Source organism: Zeugodacus cucurbitae, chromosome 4, assembly GCF_028554725.1.
Source record: "Zeugodacus cucurbitae isolate PBARC_wt_2022May chromosome 4, idZeuCucr1.2, whole genome shotgun sequence".
NCBI lineage: Eukaryota > Metazoa > Arthropoda > Insecta > Diptera > Tephritidae > Zeugodacus > Zeugodacus cucurbitae.
The window spans coordinates 74,880,978-74,904,518 of record NC_071669.1 but is presented as its reverse complement, the minus strand read 5'-3'; the positions used below and the strand labels follow the sequence as shown (position 1 = coordinate 74,904,518).

Genomic DNA, 23,541 nt, shown 5'->3' with positions numbered 1-23,541 from the left:
CATACCAAATATGGCTGAATTTAAGTTGTCAACACTATACGGCGATACACCTTTCATAAACAAATTTATTTTTGATACATGAATAATAACTAGTGTTTGGGATGTTTGTCTTCATTTACTTTATATACGTGTGAATACTTTTACAAATATTAAAATATTACTATATTAATAATAATAATTACTATATTCGAGAGAGAAGATATTTATTAATAGGTTGGGAAAAAAACTTAGTTTTGTGTTTATTATTGATTAAACACTAGTTTCTATTTTGACACTGATAGACGCAAAGTATTTACGGGGTCCTCAGCCACATCCAGTAATGGGTTAATATCATATTTTTGAAGACGAAAATAATAAAATATAAATACCTGAGATCCACATTTGTGGAATCAACTTTCATATTCAGTTGTCTTTTGTAAAACTTTCGTACCTATCGTAATTTTCTGTTGTAAAAAAATATTACATTTTCTGGTGAGGCTTGTCTTCTTTTATTATACATTTACCTTAATATTATTATTATTTGAGGTCAGTATATGGAATTAAATATTGAAAACAAAAATGTATAAATATATGAGTATTTGTCTGTATGCTATTCGTAATATAGAATTGTAAAGATTGTGTGATGAAATGTAATTGTTGAATACCAATGACATCACTAATAAGAAAAACCTTTTCTGTATAAAATCATAATTTTTCGAAAAAAAATATACATATATGTATATTTATGTACACTACTTTCCAGAAAAATAGCGTTTCATACAAACCATTAAAGTTCGCAGACATAAACTATACCATACTTATTATGGTATGGTATTAAAGAAATTATTTTAATTCATTAAGCCCATAAGTGATATAGTAAAATTTCCAATCAAAATTTGCTTAAATATTGTAACGATTCCAAAAAATAAGCATAGAGCACTTAGAGTCAATGTTTAATTTATCAAAAAAATCTCGGGCTTTGGTTGTTTACACAGATAATTGTTAGGAGCAATATTTTCAATCAAAAAAATTATCGTGATCCGACGGGACATCTCTGAAGGCACTAGATGTTATCGAGATATGAAATTGAAATGAACAAATTAATCTTTAAATATTTTGCAGATATAATCTCGTATTGCGACATTTCCTAAGCTTGACTCAACAAATGTGGTACGCTCATTATAATAGTTCCGTTGTAATAAGATTTTTAATTTGCAGCCACCTGTATACCACTTTAAGATTCTTCGTGTGTGATGCATTTAGTTCCAAGCATTTGCTGTTTATCTTAGTGTAAATATATGTACTTATTATATTTACCGGACATTTTACATAATTTGGTGCCTTGGACATTGTATCCACATAATTAGTCCACCGTATTCCACTTGAATAAGGCTTAAACTCATCTTCCATTGCTACAGCCAAGAGTTAATTGTGGCACATCCCATTTACGAAAACAATTTGAATTAAGTCTTAAGAAGTCATTAAGATACGTTTCATTTGGAACAGACGGGAGAACGATTGAAGAAATTATACAAATGTAGATTTTGGTAAATTAAGAATATTAAAAGTACATAATTTGTTTTCATTATACTTTCCAAAAATGTACACTGGGTATGAAATGCTTTTTCATTTAGCGATTGCTGGTAAATTTTTTGTTACTATATTTGATTTTAATCAGATTTTATCAGAATTGCGAATTTTTACATTTATATGCTTATATTCTTTAACATTTTAGGTAAATACGTAAAGTTTAGTACAGGGGTATAGAGTTGGAAGACAGAGCCTTTTGCAAATACCTATTTACATATATCTTCATATATAATTACTCGTAATATAAAAATTTATAATTTTAATAAAAATAAAATAAATAAAATAACAATCCCTTAATATATTTAGAATTTAGAATAGTTAAACGCGTTAGCTATATATCGCTATACCAAATAATTACAATAAATATTTAGTTACAGTAATCAAATACTTAATTTTGAAGTGACTAAATGGACCATGTCAAGGTCCATAGAGTGTGCATTTAATTTTTATTATCATATGTTACTACTTCAACCACTTCAAACTTTGATATATCCTTTGTAATATTAATAGGTATTTTAAATTTAAAAATATAAGTCAAGTGCAGAAATCGTGGTTTTAAATACAAACAAAAATATAAATTATTTCTTCTTAAGGATAATATTTACAACAAAAACTAAATACGAAGATTAACGCCACCACATCTTATTTCATATGTACACCAGTACCATTATTGGGTCATCAGGAATTGATAATTTTATTTAATTAGAACGTTGTAAAATTAATTGTAACACAATGTAATGCAATTATAAATACATATGTATCACAAATATCATGAATTCAAAACAACAGTAAGCTCTGTTTCTTTATTACCAGAATCTATTTACTAAATCTCATCGAAATGAGTAAATCTAATGGAGCAACTCCCCCTCAATACACATATGTTCCCCCGCCATCTGCCCCACCATCTTATCAGGAAGCCGTAGGTGGGGTTAAACCGGTTGGACCATTTACACCAATTGCAGCGCCTACTGCGCCGTCATCCAACAATGCAATTGTAACCACAGTTGTGCCTATCGGTCGAACTGCTACACATATGATATGCCCTTCTTGTCATGTCGAAATCGAAACTACTACACGTACGGAACCAGGCATGATCGCTTACTTGTCGGGATTTATAATAGCTCTTTTAGGGTATGTAAAAAATGTTGACATTATTAAAAAATGACTAGCTAGTGTTTTGCTTGTATTCAGTTGCTGGCTTGGTTGCTGCCTTATACCATGTTGCATAGATGATTGTATGGATGTACATCACACCTGTCCAAATTGCAAAGCATATCTTGGACGCTATCGACGGTAAAACGTAAAATACAATGAAATAATCTGAATGGAAAATGATTCAACTTTATTCTAAAGCATGAAATATCCCAAGTGGTATTGATAAGATTTTCTAGGACGAAAGCCCTATTATTAATAACGAAAATATAATGAATTTTTGCAACAATGTAATGAACATAATGTTAATATGAGCGCACATTAGAAATTAACCTATTAATGAAAAAATCATAGTCCAGTTCTGAATTTACGTGTAGAAAAGGAATCAATATTTGGGACTCATTTGATATTATTTAAAGTAACTCATATTTAAATATTTTTTAAACTCAAGTATGTTGTTGTAAATTTTATATAAACCTAAATCGAATATGTATATGCAAAATGCTCAAGATATTTTTATTTTAATTATTACTGTGGAAATTATACATCACATTTTTTTAAAAGCTAAGAGTATATCCATTTGAATTTCTGCGTTTGTTTTTAAAGCTTAGATTTGTAACGTTTTTGTGCCTTAAATATGTTATTGTAACAAATTTCAACGGAGCTTACACATTAAAAATATACCAATTACAGAATTTCAAATACATGCGTATGTACATATACTCTTATCTATTTGTTTTATGTATTAATTATTACAATTCAATTAAGAAGGAAGGCAAATATACCATCGTGGTACAAAGGTGGGTAAAGTAAAGTGTCCATCTAGTTACTTTTAAGTTCAAAACCAGTCAAAATATTTGCAATATTATCTATCGCTTTTAAAATTAGTACCAATTAGCAAAGTTGAATTTCCTTCAATTATAAATATCAATGTGAAGTTTCAAATTCTCCATTTAATTTTAACTTAGTACATTATTAACCATCTTGGAAATCAATATATCTTAATTTTTGGTTTGAAAGAGTTTTAGAATTGAAAAATCAATTTTTATTGTTTAAGTGTAATAACGCCCTTTGCCTTATTTTTGCTATTTTTTTATTATAGAAATTAACTATCTAAAGAATTCAAATAATCTTGACGTAGCGAATTATAACCAAAAATTTTGCCGTTTTTGTATTAAATTTGTATTAACATTTAAATCTTTACAACTATGTCTTTACTTAAGGCAGATTGCAAGCATGAATTAACTTAAACTCGATAATGATAGAAGAAGAATATATCTATCATTGTAGCTTTAACTTATAAAACTCGGTGTGTTGAAAGGGTACAGCAAATAGTGAAGGGTAAAAATAGTTACACTCCAGTTATTCGATCTTTCTAACTTTTCCATTTTTGCTGCGGTGGCGTTAATATTTAAGTACTGTTTTAATAGCATGAGCAAAACTACCATAATTAAAACATTCTACATAAATTTCCTCGTTTTCTCACTCAGGAATTCTTTCGTTCGTTTTGTCTGACCATAAAACTGACAGTGAGTTGGCAATAATTATTGTTTGGGAAAGCGGAAGGGAGATTCACATCCAATTTTTGAATGCTGTTATGGTATGGCAATGCTTATATGAGAAAACTAGAAACTCGCAAGGTGTCGCCATGTGTTAGTTAATCAAAACAAAATCAATAATACAGTTCGTTTTGATCCATACCGCATATTCATTGGTATTTTTTTGTTAATAAGTGTGGTCTAATTTTAGAGTGGAATTGATTAATAAAATAATAAAGGAAAAAGTAATATTTGTATAAAGATGACTGCTCAAACTATTCTTTTCGATTTTACTGTGGATTCAGAAAGTACATCTGATACCAAACAGCGACAGGAAATAGCTAAAATAGTCCGAGGCGAAGTGGAAAACATATTTCCCCAGATCGAACTTGCATATCAAATGACCATGGATGATGGATTTTTCTGTGTTTTCACCGAAAATAAGGAGACAATGATAACCTTGCGCATTTTTCAACAAGGGCTTGTTACTATGAATATTGAGTATTACTTGGAAGAGGGAAAAGAACCACTAATGTCTTGCGATGTAAATAAAAGTTCATAAATTAACTTCTAATATTAAATTTAGCAGAAAACTACAAATATTCAGTGTTGCCGTTTTGTAATAATATACATATGAATTTAAAAACTTTTGGACATATACATATATATGTATATATCATATATTATCTAATTAACAATTTCTAAGAGAAAGTTTTTATATGACATATTCAAATTATGAGAATGAGGTATATTAATATATTTCCATTTACTGTTCCAACAATATTTGGATAGGTAACCTTTATACAATGGGTTTCATTAAACGGCAACACTTATTATTTTGCTATAATTACATTTCGTATACGGACATGTGTGTTATATATAATCCTACCTATCTTAACCACATGTTCTATTTTCTGCATTCGAGATCATGACTGAATAATACTTTGTATTCAATGGCATCGAATCCCGGATTCAAGGGCTCGCAAACATGTTGCATGTGTATAGTAGAATTATAAATATGAAAATAATCAGAATTATTTTAGGAATGACTTCTTACCCTTTCAAAAATGAATTTTTCCGCCTCTGATTAACTTTATCACGAAGTTGTTTTAACAATATTAAGTGAACATGTCAAGAAACGACAAAACCTAATTTGATGTGGTACTTAAAATTAAGCAGCCCTTTACAGCGAACATATTTATTTCCTACTTTCTTCAGGCGACTATATCTTAGTGTGTCTATTGATTCGTTTCCCTTTCCTCATATGCCCAATAAGTTAAATCTCGTCGCTTTGGTTTAGTTGATATTACATTTATTTAGTATTGTCGTAAATATCTTAAAAAAAATTAAACAAAACCATTTTTATATTATCATTATATCATTCAGCAACACTAAACCCTAATTTTTTTATTTCTATACTCTTAATACTTCCAAATTAGAAAAATTATATAATATTTGGCTTCATCTCTTCATCGAACTTTTCTCATCCTTACTTGTGTAATATAAGGTTATGTTTGGTGGTTTTTGGGATTGATCCATATGTAACGCTAATTAACTCACTGGTCGAATTTTACATTTCTTGCACCATTTTTGGTTGTTAAGAATAACGCCGTTATATGCAAAATTTCACATATTTCTGTTTTTTTTTTTTGTAATTTACGAATAATATTAATGTTAATAAAACAAAATGAAATAAATACTTAAAAATAGGGACAGGGAACTAAATGTTTGATAATCAATATGTGTATTAAAAATATAATAACTTTAAATATTTTGTGATAGGCCTTTTAAGTTAATCCCTTGCTGGCATCATTGGGGCATGGAATCCACAAGACTGTAATATATCTCCTTCCGAATGCTGTACCAAACTTCTTGTATATTTTGCTACTTTTGGTTTTTATTTGTGCACTTACAAGTTCCAAAGTGCGCCAGAGAACACCTCAAAGGCGCTCTATGTATAAGATCCGGATACTCTGAGAACATAACCCACAAACACAAAGTTCTGTAATCAAGCTTAATTGCAAATTAACTTGTGGTTCAAGCCTATGTACGTTAATAAACTGTTTTTTATTTCTCCTACCAGTGTATATTTAAATATTTATATTATTAGATGTTAAATAGCTGGGTATTAAAATTGATGGGGATTAAAGCATATTTTGCTTTTAAAATAGGCTTACAAATTTATTGTTTTTGTTTAAGTATTATCTGTTGAGAGATCCTCTTCTCTTTCCCATTCGTTTAAAGTCACAGACTTGATTTAGTAGTCCAGAAACTTCTGCATTTGGAACGATTTGGATGCAACACATTTTTTGCTACCTCGGGACTCGATGCCTAGTACCCAAATATTTTCATTCTATTCGCTTCATATATCCTATCATATTATCAATTTTCTCAGGATTACTCCTATTTTAATTTAAGATAAACTTATTTATGATTATTGTAATTTATCATCATATACGTATGTACATACATACATATGTATGTATGTAATTTTATATAACAATGAGGTCATTCAATCAAATAATCTAGTTCTTCATTGATTCAAATCATATATTTTAATAAATGTTGGATTTATAACACTAAATGCAAATATGTTGGTAGAACTGAAAAAAATTAAATTTTCTTCGGTTGTATCGGAAATGTTAACTTAATGATGAATTATTCAAAAATTCAGTTGAAAAATGGACATTAATCATGGCTTCCATAGGACGTCATGTGAATGATGCGGAAATAAATAGTTTACCAGAATGCGACTACTTTGATCCAAATCGGCACCTGTATAACGCATAACGAAAAAAGGATTCCCGTCCGTCGATTATAATCGTATATGGTATCTTATTTACTTAGGCTCCAGTTCGAGAGAAGGGTTATATTTTATATAATATGTGGGACTGGACCCCTTTAACCCATTTCTCTAGGATTTCACGATTTATCGTGATATCTCAATTTATACTCAAGTAGCACATACACATGCATATTGCGACGTGTGTACTCTTCGAATTACAATAAAAGAAAATTATATTTCTGTGTCTGTTATAAAGTGTTTGAATGCAAATGTCCAATACTATAACGCAACATATTTTCATTTCTTGTTTCACATATCGAAATTTGAATGAAAGCTGCTTCACCCAAAAAACCGTTAAATTCAATTATTGTTGATTTTTTGATATTTACAGGTATCTTTGTCATAATTGTATTATATAATATATTTATATATTAATTATGTATTGTATTGTGTAAACTTTACAATTGCAGACAATGCGCACAATGGAACTAGTTTTACATCAAAAATTGCATTCCGATCGTTCCAAGTATTTACCGCCGATTAAACGTGGTGGATACATTGACATATACATGACTAGTTCAGGTCAGCTTAAGATTAAACACACAAGCACAAATGTATTAATCTATGTAGAAAAATTCATTGAGGAAGAAATAATTCGTCATTATTAATTATGAAATTAAGTTTTACACAAATCATGGAGTCATTCAGCTATGTATATTTACTTACTTTTTTCTTAGGATTTAATAGACATTAATAATTACTAGATTTACTGAATGATAGTTTTTGCTCTGACATTTCGACAAATGTAGAGTTTCTGAGTTTATGTATATACAGTGGCTCATGAAATTCTCACGGTATCAATAGGTACCCAATCAATGATAAAAAGCTAATTAAAAGTTTTGATGTTTTTTTAATTTTTTTCCTTTTGAAGAATTATACACAAGTAATATTTCATCAAACAACAATAAATAAATGCAATAACGAAACTAAATGTAAAATATTTCAGTGATTACAAATTAATATTAATACTTCGTATAACCACCTTTTAGAGTCTATAACGGCTTTGATTCTTCTTGACGTATTACTACACTTGTGCATGTTTCTGATGAAATAGAATCCTACACCTGCTGCACCTTAGGTCTTAATTTGCTCAATATTCGAATTTCGACTGCGACCGATTGTGATTAAAAATTAATATTAATACTTCGTATAACCACCTTTTAGAGTCTATAACGGCTTTGATTCTTCTTGACGTATTACTACACTTGTGCATGTTTCTGATGAAATAGAATCCTACACCTGCTACACCTTAGGTCTTAATTTGCTCAATATTCGAATTTCGACTGCGACCGATTTTTTAATATACCCTACAGATGCTCAATAGGATTTAGGTACGGAGATTGTCTTGTTGGAAGACAATGTCTGATCCATTTTCAGCTGTCACCTACAGTGCCAAGCAAATGACTGCGCCGAAACTCAATATAAGACTCTGCCGTCATTCGTTCTTCAATCCCCTACAAACACCATTGGGTGCATGCATCCCCACACCACAATGGAACATGCTTCAAATTTTAGCATAGGCTTATGCATGGTGTGCCTAGAATTTCGCACCGTTGCCTCTCTGTAGATCTGAAAAGGGTGTATTCGGATCTCCATGCCAGAGAAACACACTCGCTCGTGATCTAAAAAACTCTAAGGATGCTGCACCGCAAATTATTTTTATATTTCCGCACGTTTTGAGCATTGAAAGATAGATTTGTAGATTTCTTTATTTGATATCCCAGATGGTATTCATTTCGCCAACAAAAAAGGGCCCCAAAGAGAATGGATATTATAACGATGGCCTATTATTAGTTTAGTCCAAGATTATTAACGATTATATATATGATATTATTTATTTGTGTCCACAAGAAAGGAACAGCTAAATCCAATTTCCTCTTGAGTTTGACATAGTGGTTGTAAATGTTTAATCCATATTAAAATAGACCATTAAGTTAAACCTATATAAATCATAGATATATATAAATATAAATCCAAGTTTTAGAAAAAAATAAATTTGGTATGAAAATTGTGTGTCTTGACACAAAAAAATATCAGATTTAAGGGTAATTATTAAAAAGTGTTGAACTTCTTCGAACTTTCTTTTGTCGGAGTAGTATGCACATACTCCTTATACGTATCTATCATTTTATTCACCGATCATTCAATTACAATTGAATAATAATTTATAATTTTATTTAAAACAAAACTATTTTCTTTTATTTTCATATATGAATCTCTTTCGACATCAACTCATAAATACGCCACCCACTATCAACCACAATTACCATCATCACCACCACCACCACAACTTCTTCCTCTTCGATAATATCCGAACGCAAAATTTAATAGTCATCCAAACGCCTTGAAAATATCCTAGCCAAGAAATTGAAAGTTCATTCTGGCCAAGTATTACCCACTTTGAAACGTGGAGATGTCGCTAGGTATTTTCCATCATCAGGTAATATTCTCCATTAAGATTTTATAATTTATACTTTGCATATGTAAGTACAGTAGTTTTCCGAAATAACGAATATTCGTTTTAACGAAAATCGCTTATAACGAACAATCAAATTTACCGAACATCGGGGATTTGTAAGTACTCGGTTTAACGAACAACATGAAGAAGACATACATATGTATGTATGAAGAAAAAGTTAAAAATCAAATGAAAATGTGGTCAAATTAGAATTAAAAATATAACTTGAAAAAATTCAAAACAAGTGTGCAAATTAAATGAGTAGAAGGAAAATATTGAGTTTGATAGAAAAACTTAAAATTATTGATCAGCACCGTATGGAAGTATAAGTGTCAGATTTGTTAAAAAAAATTAATTTCAAAATGTCCACCGTCTCGACTATGTTAAAAAATAAGGCACTGCTGCTACAAAATAGAAACATCCCGTAGTGGTGTATTTACAGAATTGTCCCATTTTGGAAGAAATTAGCTGATAAAGTATATGCATACTCTTCAGAGCGCCAGGGAGAAAAATATCCAAGGAAGGACTGGCCGCCATTTTATGCAGCAATTTAAGTGGCACTAAAGAAGAAGAGAAGTGACAAAAAAGAACAATATACATTTTTTAAAACTGTCACGAATAAAAAAATATTTTGATCTCGTATAATTTTTGATAATTTAATAAAACAATTTATTAAATTGCAATTTAGGGATATTTAACTAATTTTAATTGAAAAACATACCTCTAACTGAGTACTCGAATTAACGAAAAATTCGATGTAACGAACAGGCCTGACAAAGTAATGTGTTCGTTATTTCGGAAAACCACTTTATATATCTATATACTATATATATCAAATGATTTAATCAATTAATTTTAATAAACTATTTTGGAGTATTCACATTTGCCGATATACAACTATTGAAAACTACGCATGTCAAATATAATTTTTTGTAAATGTTTTCGGCTAAAGTGAAACGCCCTCTTGTGTTGCGGAAAACTATAGATACATAGTAATTTTTGTATATCCACAAAATGAATTGTTGGTCCTTACGTATTTTCAATTTAAATAAGTAAGGAAGGGCTAAGTTCGGGAGAAGCCGAACATTCAATACTCTCGCAATTTATTTATTTAATTTAGACATTCTGAATAAAGACAATTAGGAAACAAAAATCAGTATATATAGAATATGGGGGCTGGGTAATTCATGGACCGATTCCAACTATTTTTACCACGTAGCTACATTCTGTCCAAGATTATATGCTCACTAAATTTTGCTGATATATCTCACATATTAACCGATATATATGGTAAAAAGTCCAATGAAAGTTTGAAACGCCAAATATTAGGTATATGGGAGCTAGGGGAAGTTATGACCCGGTTTCACTCATTTTTGGCAACATATTATTAGAAGAAAAATGTTCCCTCTCAATTTCTTCAAAATATCTAAGAGACTTACTTATATTTTCGGTAAAAAAATTATTAGAAGCACAGAGGTCCTCATATTCGATACATGGGGCCATGAATTTGGGTCCGATTTCGACGATTTTTAGAAGGGATGCCACACTATAAATGCAGTATTTGTGCAAAGTTTTGTTCCGATATCTTCACTAGTGCTTACTTTATATATTGTAACGTAAACAATTCGGATCGACTTTAAAGTTCTGGTATATGAAAAGTAACCGTGGTTGTGAACCGGTTTGGCATATTTTCATAACATATCATTGGGATGCCAGGAAAATGTTATGAACCGAATTTCATTGAAATTGGTCGAGAAGTTTCGGAGAAATGATTTTTGACCCATTTCAAATTTGGTATACCAATTTGAGTGCAGCTCTTCTGTCCCTTCTTTTACATGGAATTTAAAGTTTCTAGTGTTTTTCCTTAGTGAGTTAATGTATTTTTAGTAGTTTTCAACATAGCATTTGTATGGGAAGTTCTGGTATTTTTGGACCAAATAAAGAAGAGGCTAGGGGTTTGGTTGATATAGTTCTAGTAGTTTACGAGATATGTACAAAAAACATAGTAGAGGGCGGGGCCATGTACACCTTTCCAAAAAAATACATCGAAATGTGCCGCTTCCTAGTGCGATCTGTTGTATCAAATTTTACTTTCACAACTATATTTATCTCTTAGTTTGGGGGCGTGGCAATAATCCGATTTCGCCTGTTTTCAATACCAACTTCCTCCGTATGCTAAGGTTTCATTAAGATATCTCAATTTTTTTCAAGTTATCACTTGCACGGACAGATGGACGGACAGACAGACATCCGAATTTCAACTCCACTCGTCAACCTGATAATTTATATATATATATATAACCCCATATCTAACTATTTTATTTCTGGGTGACACAAACAACCGTTATGTGAACAAAACTATAATACTCTCTTAGCAACTTTGTTACGAGAGTATAAAAATACCATGAAAGCTGTTTCCGCTACGAAATATGACTGCTTTTTATCCTAAAAGTAAATTAATTGGCTTTCTCAGCCGGCATTAAATAAGTCTAACCAATTATTATTATGCAGCTTTTACCGCAATTTCGGCGATTCGTCACTAAATGTATACATAAGTATTCTATTCACATTTATTATTTATTGTATACGTCGTTAAGTCAAAGAAACTGAAAAAAGCTATTTTTGTATGCAATCTGTTGATAAATTGCCTAGTCACCTGGTTTTATTTATTTATATGTTATACCTAGAGTGATATTATTCAATGCCACGAAAAGTGCAATATTTTACTAATTTACTTAAGAAGGTATTCTGGTGTAGAGGCATGAATTTCAAGTAATTTTTGAAGCGTCGTAAAAACAAACAAATCAATATTTTTACTATCTCTTTTTTTTTAAATAACTTGTTTGCTAACATTTCGAGAATACAGAAGAAAATAAAACAACAAAAGTTAAAAATAAAACAAGTAATGAAAGCCTAAGTTCGGGTGCAACCGAACATTTTATACTCTCGCAATTTATTGAAGAAATTTTATTAAGATAACATACATATTTACCCAGAAATTCGGCATAAAGTTTAATAAAATAACGAAAATCGTCATATATACTGTATGAGGGCTGAGGTAATTCCTGAATCGATTTCATTAATTTTCATTACCCAGGTACACTATATCCAGGACTATACGCTCACTTAATCTTGCTAAGATATCTCACATATTAACCAATACATATATGCGGAATAAGCCCACCGTATTTTTGATAAACCTGTAATTTGGTATATGGGAGCTAGGAGATGATATTTTTGAAAAACCTAAAATTAGGTAAATGGAGATGTTATGACCCGATTTTAATAATTTTTGGACACGCACTATTAGAAGAAAACAATTTCCTCTGAATTATATTAAATTATCCATAGAGAGATTTACTCATATTTTCGGCGCGGAGTTCAACATGTTCGATATGTGGGGCCTTGAAAAGTTATAGTCCATTTTCGACAATTTTTTCACAAGTGAAGTCAGAGATGATATGCACTATTTGAATGTTTATACTTTTATTTCTACACCAGATGGGTATTAGGTAAAATCAATCTTATGGACTGAAATCAATTCAATATTACCCCATTCCACTTAGTTCTTTGTTCACCTTAAAAAACATAAGTGTCGGACGTGATATTAAGTATATGATCCTCGCCTGTGTATACTATTTAATCTATGCATACAATTATAAATAAATTACCTAATAGGAAATTACCCAAACATATGTATGTGCTACAGTGTGAGAATCAATTGATTTCAAAAGACCGAGGGTCTACAGTAATTTTCCAATCGGATCGTGGAAATATGAAACACGTTTTGACATAAACTTCAATGGTCTTGCTTCATCGGATCTGGTTCTAGTTTACCATTTCTATAAATTTGAAAAGCAAAAAGGTGAACTGCGAACTACTTGTCAATTGTCAAAATTGCACATTTTCAGCATTCATTGAGTCTGTGAATTTCAAATGAACTCATTCCTGCTCCCTTTGGTTTGATCCTTTTGAAAGTGTCCATTTTCTGATAACGGTGACGGTAATACTCTAAAAAACTGTCAAATTTGCAAGTAAATCTAATCAAAAACGCGCAATTTTATAAAATAGTGAAATAAAAATTATTTAACAATTTATAATTACAAAAGTTTGGGGAGACGAGTCGAATATTGTATTGGGAAATATTAGAGTCATTTTTTAAATAATACTTCAATTTTTTGTCAACATAGTTACAAATTTAGTGGATGAAAAAAAATTATGTTATGTGGGTGGGAGCTTTGTGTTTAATTACATTTTCCAGACGTTTCAGCATACTTCCGACTAAATATAGGTTCTCCAAATTTATCGGCGCTATTCGGTAATTGTACAATATATTTTTTACAATAGCGCATTGGCGGCAGAGGTAAAACGATATTTTTCTCTGAATAAGCACGCTTGTCCATAAAATCCGATAAATTTGATTGTGAAATATCTAGATAGTTCTCATTTGTCATAATTCGAAAGATTTTAACTAATAGACGATTGATTTCATCTGACCAACTATAACTCTTTTCCAATCTTCCACAGACCAACGGGATAATAATTAAAATATATTAATCAAAATGATCAGGATGATGAGACAAGTAGAAAATCCGGATGTCTGTCTGTCCGTCCGTCTGTTCATGAAAGCGATAACTTGAGTAAAAATTAAGATACGTATGTATCTTGAGGAGGTTGGTATCTCAGATGAGCAAAATTGGACCAACTGGAAAAACTGTAAAGTACTATAACTAAGTCATAAAGGGTACAAATGATCACAGTTTAAAGGTGTATCTTTGGTGAAATTTTTGTGCGAATGCTCCCTAACTCATAAAGCTATATGAACATTATTTAGTGAAAACATTGCCTTTGATCACCTCGTAATACGATATGAAAATGGGAGAAATCGGATAATAACCGTACCCACACCCAATATAAATGATATGTTGAAAACTACTAAACGCCAAAAGCGATAAATTTAATTGAAAAGATGGTAAAAAAGAGCTGATCTTAAGTTACTAAAAAATTTAAGAACAGACGAGGCACTTCCAATGTTGGGTGACCAATTGCAGTCTCCATGAATTTATATAGTTGCATTTTTAAATACATTAATATTTTATTCGAAAATTTCATTTTCTTGATTAAAAATAAAGGAGTAAAGTATTTGAAATCATAACAAATTAACTATTCCAACCACTGTAATTTAAATCACATTTATCATGATTACAATTCAAATATTCATTATGCTGAAATCTTTACGGGTCACAGTAACATTTGGGGTCAGAGTAACTCTCCGTCAATTACATGAATTGTACATAAATGCACATAATTATTAAAAATTAACACAAAACAGTGATTCACCGCAGTAACATATTGTTTTGAATTTTAGACGAACGAATCATCGAATATGATATTGATGCTTTGGTGTTTGAGGAGCGTTCGGCCTTTCAAAAAATCCAAATATTGCACTCAAAGACTTTGGGAAATATGTTGATTTTGGATGAATTGCAAAGTAAGTAAATGAGAGATTTTAACGATTTTAAAATTGTAAATAAAATTACTACTTAAACTTCTTTAATTGTTTTATATAATCTAGATATTGCCGAATCTGACTTAATTTACACTGAAACTCTTATGGGTCGTGGAATTGAAAATTATGAAGGAAAAGAGATATGTATACTTGGAGGTGGAGATGGTGCTTTACTTTATGAATTACTGAAAGAGAAACCAAAGTTTGTTGTGATGCTTGAGATTGATGAAGTGGTGATGCAAGCATGTAACAAGTATTTAAATACGATTTGTGGAGATGTACTTGAAAAACGTAAAGGGGATAACTATGAAATTGTGGTTGGTGATTGTGTGGAATACATGAAGAAATTCATATCCGAAAATCGAAAATTTGATTATGTTTTTGGTGATCTTACTGATATTCCAATCTCTGGAGCACCTGTTGGGGAAATTTGGGATTTTATACGAACAATCCTCGAACACTCTTTTAAAATATTAAAGCCAGAGGGAAAATATTTAACACATGGCAATGGCACAGCTTGTACGGAATCATTGGAGTTATTTGAAGACCAATTACGATTGCTTAGACCAAAAGTAAACTTTACTACTTCTAAGGCATTTGTTCCTTCTTTTATGGAAGAATGGTTATTCTATCAGGTAACCTTGGCTTGACCGACTGATACATCCCACAATTCTCATAATACATTATGTTATCAGATGCAACGGCTATGTTACCAAATTACCTTAAGAAATTGTATGTACAATTTCATCAGAAAGTCAGTTTTGAAACTTCGTAAATTTTCAAAGAAATTTGAAGGTTTAATTACACCAATTTTAATGAAGAGATATTCTTACCTCTTAGACGCAATATACCATTTGCGAGTTTCTTAGTTTAATAGAAAAGTGTTTCGTAATGCAATAGTTACAAATAATACCAAATATGGACTAGTTACTAATTTAAGATTTTACTTATTTTTTCAATTAAAGTCCGATTAATATTTGTTAATTACTTCCTTATATTAATTAAGTCATTGTTTAAGGTCAAATCATTTCAGTGATTTATGAAAATCGCTTTGGAATTAAATTACTAGTGTATTTTAAGCCTAAATGTAATACAAACACAAAGCTAGGATGATAAATATTTTTACCTTTCTCAGTATACAGGAAATGTACTAAAACCAAATACGTTTTGCCGGAAGAGATATAAATAGTTGAGTACTTAATGTATGCTTATTTTAGTTGTTCAAATACAAATAAAAATAAACGTCGAATGCAGAAAAATGAATAACGCTTAATATAAATTCTTTATTTCTGTTTAAAATGCGGTTTCAATTTTATTTGTGTTATTATTAGTATATTATTCTGAGTTTATTTAATTTTTTTGTTGCTAATCAGGTGACCTAAAAGTTTTTAAACCCGCTCCCACAACAACAATTATGTGTGATACATTTTGTATTATCCTCCATACGATATAGAGGGACTCTTTTAAATTTGTGCCTCGATAGTAAAATTTAAAGTTTTGTATGATTATAGAAGGCGGTATAAAATTTGACTTCTATTGCCAATTCAAATGTTCGAGTTATGGAAGGAAAAGTTTGAATTATGGAGATCTTCGAGTTATAGAATTCCGAGTTTTGGAAGTTCCATAGTAATTGTAAAAAATGTTGATCCATTCAGATTTCTCATAGAATAGAGTAGCTTGACTTTGTAATTTTTTTCATATTGACTTAAAAAATATTTTTACGACAATGTGTGAACTTGTTTCTAATGGTAACGTACATACAGTTTTGGAAAAAATAATATAAACATGCTGGTTACATCCCTTGCCTTCAAATATTTCGTACAGAACGAAAATAATATTTTTTTTGGAAATACTTTTGGTTCAGGCTGATAGAGAAAATATTTGAACTGCTCTCATTATTTGAATTTTCAAAGTTTTAAATGATTAAGGAAGTGGGGCAAGTTTACATCATGTTGTGTATGTATATATATTAAAGATTAAGGAAAACGGAAAACATGAACGCTGCTCGAAACTAAGGGGAAAACAATTTATTGCGCAGATTTAAATATGTATTTTCCACCAAAGATATTAGTGGAACACTAATGCGCATGCTAAAGGGGGCATTTTAACGCTGGGTTGCACCATTAGTGCTGCTTATTTGTTTGAACATCTGGATAATATGTTCTATTGGCTTCTCTTCAATGTTTTGCCAATCGAAGGTAATCGTATACCAAAATAGACTTCGCACTATGATGACTATCACAGGTAACTGAGCCACCAATCGCCACATCTTATATATGTATTACCTATTTATCGGATTTTTTTTAAATTATTTAATAGACATTGATTTATTAATTTGCTTAAAGAATTATTAATAATTAGAATTTTTTCAATTTTAATTAAGGGGTGAGGGGTAGTCATTTTCAAAAAATCAATTTTTTGTTTTTTGCATTTTCGTTAAGTGTAATATCTTAAAGATATTCTATGAAAATTTGAAGTTGATCCGATTACTTTTCGAGTGTTTCAACAAATAACAAACACGCTAGTGTGAAACTTTAAATGCGTTTTTCTCAACCTTGTACAACCTTGCCTTTGTTAGGTATATTGAGATAACAAATATTGCATGTGGAGACAGCATGTTACTCAAAGCAAAAAACAAGGTTAGATACAAGAATGATAGAAGACAAGATTACGACAGGCTGAAGCGTTCACGACCCACGAATGGGAATAGGCAACAGAAGAATTGTCAAATGGAAAACGGAAATGTGAAACATAGTGAACCAAATTGAATAATGTGTAGATAAAATATCACAATGAACGTAATTCTTAAAATCTTCATTTATAAAATGATCCAATATAATCATGCATATTTATAATTAAAATTATATGTTTTGTTACAAAAAGTTCGTCATTTTACCGAATTTTTTGTTGGTTGGAAAAGTGAAAAAAATTCTTTATAAACGACTTTTTTGTACTATTGTTGTTTAATTCCGCCATTGCGGACTTCTTTTTCAAATTAATACATTTTTCACTTAGAATTTTAAATAATAATTAAGCACTAGCCTTGACTTCAGCTCTTTGTTTTGGTTTTATTGTTTCGTACAATTTTGTTTTGCTCGCGTGTTCGGGGTCGTGAAAGTTGTCACTCAACAGGAACTCAAAACCCAAAAAAGCTAAATGTAAACGCCTGTCGTAATCTTGTCTTCTATCATTCTTGGTTAGATATAATATTTGACCGAGCTTACACCGCGATACATGGGGTGTTCGAACTCTTAACCATTCGTATTTGGACAACATGAAAATATGTAAAAATATACGTAATAAAACAGACATATATGATAAGAATGGCAGGAAATTGCCCGATTCAAGTTGAACAACTTAGAAATTGTCAGAAATGTGCAACACAATTTTCACCATGTAAACACAATATTTGCCACTTTTCTTTATAAAAACTTATAAATTTTATAAAAGTAGAGTTTGGCAAAGTAAAGAACAAGAAAAACATTTTAGTTGTTGGCTTTTAAATGTGTCTTGTTGAATACCCTGTAAGCCCTGAATACCCTGTAAACCTACTAGTAAAAATTTGTGAACAGACACTCTCCTATTTAATATATCGATTTCATGTCTACGTATCAATTTATCGATTTTATAATAATTTATGTATGTATCATGAGATTGTTCAAGCAAATGTTAAGCGATTTTGAGTGATACCAGCTATGATATGGTTTTTCGGTTCGCAAGTCATCTATGTCGCAAGTCACGCAATCGCCAATTCAAAGGCAAACTCGTCGTAGCATGGTACACTGCGGTACACTGTGCACGCAATACAAACAAACGAAGTACTTAGGTAATCAATATAGCATTTAGTAATGGTTAAAAATGATACATTTTATTTATATTTCTATAGCGAATACTAATATAATAAATAATGGAAAGAAAACTGCATAGTGGAATTCATCATCCGACTTTGCGAATGCTGCAAGAATCAGGATGTGAAATAACTCCACACAATTTAATGTACCCGATATTTTTGATATGTGATGATGATGCAGTCGAACCAATTAAAAGTATGCCAGGTCAATCACGAATGGGTGTAAATCAATTGCGAAATTTTATCGAACCGCTCATACCCAAAGGACTCTCTTCAGTTCTTCTTTTCGGTGTTGTCGATTCTTCGTTGAAAGATGATCGAGCTAGCAATGCTGACTCTGATATAAATCCGGTAATGCGAGCATTACCTTTGTTGAGAAAGTGGTTTCCAAATCTTTTAATAGCATGTGACGTATGTCTATGTCCGTACATGAAACATGGACATTGTGGCATTCTTGGTGAAAATGGACTATTGAACGCACAGAGCATTGAACGCTTGGCAGAGGTTGCTGTTTCCTATGGTCTTGCGGGAGCACATATTGTCGCCCCTTCAGATATGATGGATAATCGTATTCGTGCAATTAAAGAAGCATTAATAGCAGCAAATTTGGAAAATAGAGTATCTTTATTGTCGTATTCTGCGAAATTTGCATCAAACTTTTATGGTCCCTTTCGTGATGCAGCGAAGTCGGCGCCAGCATTCGGTGATCGTCGTTGCTATCAACTCCCTAGTGGGTCTAAGGGACTGGCTATTAGAGCAGTTCATAGAGATGTTATGGAAGGAGCAGATATGTTGATGGTTAAACCGGGCATGCCGTATCTGGATATTTTGCGTCAGACAAAAGACACTTATCCAAGTCATCCGTTGTATGTATATCAAGTCAGTGGGGAATATTCTATGCTACATTTCGCTGCCGAGAATGGTGCATTCGATCTAAAGGATGCTCTAATGGAGACGATGAAAGGATTTCGTCGGGCAGGGGCTGATTGCATTATAACGTACTTCACTCCTACTTTGTTAGATATATTATCTGAACTCAAATAGCGTAGAGTTAGTTTACTTTTAAATGTTTGCCTAACTATGTATAAACATTTTAATATATTAATTTTGTCATCGAAATTAAAAACAAAATCTTTTAATTACTAATAGAAAACAGCATTTATGGCAGTGATAGTAATTTTTGAATTCAATAATGATAAGGCCATTTGAGCGAGGCAGTTCTGGATACACATAGCAATGATTCAGTAATTTTAAATTTAAATCCATTATCATTTTATAACTTAAAAGTATGGTGTGTTAACTTAATCTATACTACTATTATAAAGAGGAAAGATTTGTATGTATGTTTGTAATGAATAAACTCAGAAACTACTGTGCCGATTTCAAAAATTCTTTCACAATTGGAAATCTACATTCACCCCGAGTAACATAGGCTATATTTATTGCTAGAATCTCAACTTTATGGAAATAATTCCCAGGTGAGGGTATCAAAAAGACTCCGTGATGGAGAATCTTAATCTGAAACTCAAAATCGTCTTGCAAGTCATTCTCTTCTCTTCGCACTCGCGTGTAACGAGTAGTATGAGTGCTCGCAGCTGCTCGTTGAACAAAATTTCAAAACCTGTCAAGTACGTGCTTAAGAGTCGAGACGGAGTGTGTGCAGCGGCTTGAAGAACAAAATATTAGAAATATACAAGCTCGTACTAGGCCGTCGAACTATGAGCGTTCCCAACGCCTTCATAATCAGAGAGAAAGACAACGGACACAAAAGACTAGAGGTCGTAATCATTTCATGTAACTTTTTAAAATGAATCCACGCAAGAAACGGCAAAGTACATACATATGTATGGGAGAGTGTGTATAAGTCTGTAAAAACTTATAACTTTTGAAATGTTTCTTCAGTTTTTTCGACATATTGGCTATAAGGACACAAAAAACATTGATTTTGGGGTTTACAGTCATCTAAGAACTTAAAGACGGACTTATTCTGAGAACCTTTGCCCAAGAAAGTTTACCAAAAAAGTCAACATTAAAAAAGTTAGAGACCGAAGAAAAATGTGCCTTTCTCTTACAATGGGCAACTTTGATAAAAAACTTCAGCAAAAATTTTTGTATGAAACCATGATTGTAACTCAAAAAAGTAATGATGCAGTTCGATTCGTAGGACCCGAAATAGGGGGAAACCGTCGAATTTGGTTTTTTGAAAAAAACTATCACAGTGTTATTATTACAGAAGTAACTATCTCATATTTTTAAGCAATGAAACCTTTTCGGAATATCCATGAAGAAGCATAAAAGATTTAATTGTTATAGTTTACAACGATTGCCTCACCAATTCAATCTATTAGGGCATTAATTCTCATAAATCAATATAATATACATAATTGTGTGCATTTCACAATACATATACACAATGAAAACGTTTATAACACAAAATATAATAAAACCTATTCAAATCTATCTATTCTAATATATAAAAAATAATGCCACTTTTCGTTGTAATTTTATAACTTAAGAACGACCTCACCTATCCAAACCAAATGCTGTGTTCGGACTATTTAGTAGATGGTTTAGTGAAGTTTCCACAAAATGGGTAGAAGGGTCTTCATTTAAAATAATTATTTTTTTTTTTTTGAATAAATGCATTTGATGTTAAAATTATATTTTTTAAATATAATTATAAAATATGGTTATTTTATTTGTCTGTATTACATGTATGTAAGTATTAATCTTTACTTTATGGAAAAAAATATATTTTTACATATAAGATTCAATTATAAATGTGTATGCTTAAACGGAGATTGGAACAATTAGAAATATGCATATAACTGAACTTAAACATTACGTATAATTAATTAGGGGTCCAAACAAACAAGAATAATAATCGTTTTTATTATTTAAGTTTGCTATGTTCTAATATGTCATTGTTTTGCATTGGCTCTAAATCAGTATCTTTAATAATCTCCGATAACCAATGCTCTATATGAACTGAACTAATTGGTTCACTGTGTTTGTCATTTTTTAAAAAAACATTAAGATTTTCAAAATTCTTTAAAACTAATTGCGGTTCCGTTTGTATAGTTTCTTCCAATGGAACTGGATTTGGATTACTTTGTTCCGTTACTCTTTTGTGAGGATTTGATGGTAGTGTTTTTCTGAGCATCCCTATATTAACCGTGGGTCCTTTTTGATCGATGTTCCGTTTGATTTCATTAAACAATCGACTGTAAAAGTCACAAGTAATTTCAGCACCTCCAGCATTTGGTGTAGTATTACCGCAATCATTATATTCAAATGTTGAGTGACTATTTATTGGAACCACTGATATGTTAGGTAAATGTTGGCTAGATTTTTTCTTTGTTTCGATATGATTCTCTGTATTAATTTCGTATTTTTTTACTTTTTTCGATTGTGATCTAGAACTTGAATTACTGGATTGATTTGATGACGAATCAAATGAACTGGGTATACAAACTTCTGATATATCTGCCATGTTTTTATCTACTTTCACGTCATCAAGATGTTCACATTTTTCATTACTACAATTTATTGTAACGCTGGAAATATTGCGAAGGTTGATAATGCCGTTGCAGTTGTTAATGGTAACTTTTGGTTTGGTTCGAACGAATTTTGACCTTTTAACAGAAGATGTGTCCGTTATATTTGTTACGCTGCTAACAGTGTCACTGTTGTTAGTGTAAGTACCTCGGCTCAAATTAGATACGGCTTCAACAATAGGAGATTCCACCTCATCATCCAACTCTTCCAAATTTAATTGAGGTATTGTTCTTTCATTTCTAACATGTGTACTTCTTATTAGATCCTTAGCCTCCTCTAGTGTTATATTTACTATGGAATCATTTATATATTTCACATTATGTTTAATCAAAGATTTGTCTTTAGAAAAATCAACCAATACAGAATCAGAAACTTGTTTTTGTTGAGGTAATAAGTTACATTGATTTTCATCAGATTGAATATTTTTGTACATTGTTTCATGGTCACAGTTAGGAGTAATATAATCCTCTTGTTTAAGAGCTAATACCATTGACCCTAGTTGAAACCGACCGAAGGTTCGAATTGAACGTAGTAGTTCAGCTTCCTCTTCAAATAATATTTTTATGTCATCTCCTTCATTGGTTCTGGATTTAAATAAGATATTGGTTTCAGCGCCACATTCAGTTAAGTGCTGTGTTGTTGATGCCACAACTTCCAATTGCCGATATAACAACTTTTCCCTCATTAGAAGTGCTGATCGTAAGTTCGCAAACTTTTTATGTATATCTACTTTTAACTGCAAACCAATATGTTTGTTAAATAATTAATATTATATGCTATTCTATACTTACTTGAATTACTTGATCATTTTCATCTCTTTCCATTTTGCTGCAACAATTTGTTTACAAATTCCGTATTATTTAAAACGTCGTTAAATTCTCATATTTCGGTATGAAATTTTTCTTAGTTTAATATATTTTGTGTATTTATTGGATTTTTACAAATTTGTTTTATTAGGATGTCAACAACAGCTGGTTTCAATTTGTGGTACTGCGCATGCATGCACTTTCTATCTGTAGAGGTATCGATAATTTAGGTAACAGGTAGGACTGCCAGCTCTTC

General features: G+C 31.0%; 4 protein-coding genes across 6 annotated transcripts; 3 read left to right on the top strand and 1 right to left on the bottom strand.

Annotated features, from left to right (window-relative positions):
- Positions 1-312: 312 nt before the first annotated feature.
- LOC105212981 (LITAF domain-containing protein) lies at positions 313-3,449 on the top strand. Of its 2 annotated transcripts, none has more exons than XM_011185425.3 (3): positions 313-471; positions 2,383-2,700; positions 2,761-3,449. In XM_011185425.3, the coding sequence occupies exons 2-3, from the start codon at positions 2,408-2,410 to the stop codon at positions 2,864-2,866; spliced, it is 399 nt and encodes a 132-aa protein (XP_011183727.1). In that variant the 5' UTR covers positions 313-471; positions 2,383-2,407; the 3' UTR covers positions 2,867-3,449. The 2 variants fall into 2 exon arrangements, with proteins under 2 accessions (XP_011183727.1, XP_028896539.1); XM_029040706.2 differs by having other exon boundaries at positions 377-525.
- A 919-nt stretch (positions 3,450-4,368) lies between these two features.
- LOC105212980 (spermine synthase) lies at positions 4,369-16,337 on the top strand. 2 transcript variants are annotated; one of them, XM_011185424.3, is made up of 4 exons: positions 4,369-4,803; positions 7,515-7,626; positions 14,931-15,053; positions 15,138-16,337. In XM_011185424.3, exons 1-4 carry the CDS (start codon positions 4,522-4,524, stop codon positions 15,719-15,721), a joined length of 1,101 nt encoding a protein of 366 aa, XP_011183726.1. In that variant the 5' UTR covers positions 4,369-4,521; the 3' UTR covers positions 15,722-16,337. The 2 variants fall into 2 exon arrangements, with proteins under 2 accessions (XP_011183726.1, XP_011183725.1); XM_011185423.3 differs by lacking the exon at positions 7,515-7,626 and adding an exon at positions 9,436-9,544 and having other exon boundaries at positions 4,371-4,803.
- Positions 16,338-18,704: 2,367 nt separating this feature from the next.
- On the top strand, positions 18,705-20,293 carry LOC105212977 (delta-aminolevulinic acid dehydratase). The gene is made up of 2 exons (XM_011185416.3): positions 18,705-18,897; positions 18,958-20,293. The coding sequence occupies exon 2, from the start codon at positions 18,979-18,981 to the stop codon at positions 19,963-19,965; it is 987 nt and encodes a 328-aa protein (XP_011183718.2). The 5' UTR covers positions 18,705-18,897; positions 18,958-18,978; the 3' UTR covers positions 19,966-20,293.
- Positions 20,294-21,740: 1,447 nt separating this feature from the next.
- On the bottom strand, positions 21,741-23,521 carry LOC105212978 (uncharacterized). Its single transcript, XM_011185417.3, has 2 exons — positions 23,271-23,521; positions 21,741-23,215 (listed from the first exon to the last, which is right to left on the bottom strand). Exons 1-2 carry the CDS (start codon positions 23,301-23,303, stop codon positions 21,815-21,817), a joined length of 1,434 nt encoding a protein of 477 aa, XP_011183719.1. The 5' UTR covers positions 23,304-23,521; the 3' UTR covers positions 21,741-21,814.
- Between the last annotated feature and the right edge of the window lie 20 nt (positions 23,522-23,541).

Bases quoted from the DNA above. Each gene is read 5' to 3' on its own strand.
- LOC105212981 (XM_011185425.3), top strand. From the start codon at position 2,408: ATGAGTAAATCTAATGGAGCAACTCCCCCTCAATACACATATGTTCCC. The intron at 2,701-2,760 runs GTATGTAAAAAA...GCTTGTATTCAG, and splicing joins TTTATAATAGCTCTTTTAGG to TTGCTGGCTTGGTTGCTGCC.
- LOC105212980 (XM_011185424.3), top strand. From the start codon at position 4,522: ATGACTGCTCAAACTATTCTTTTCGATTTTACTGTGGATTCAGAAAGT. The intron at 4,804-7,514 runs GTAAATAAAAGT...TTACAATTGCAG, and splicing joins AACCACTAATGTCTTGCGAT to ACAATGCGCACAATGGAACT. The intron at 15,054-15,137 runs GTAAGTAAATGA...TATATAATCTAG, and splicing joins GATTTTGGATGAATTGCAAA to ATATTGCCGAATCTGACTTA.
- LOC105212977 (XM_011185416.3), top strand. From the start codon at position 18,979: ATGGAAAGAAAACTGCATAGTGGAATTCATCATCCGACTTTGCGAATG.
- LOC105212978 (XM_011185417.3), bottom strand. From the start codon at position 23,303: ATGGAAAGAGATGAAAATGATCAAGTAATTCAA. The intron at 23,216-23,270 runs GTAAGTATAGAA...ATTGGTTTGCAG, and splicing joins AAAATGATCAAGTAATTCAA to TTAAAAGTAGATATACATAA.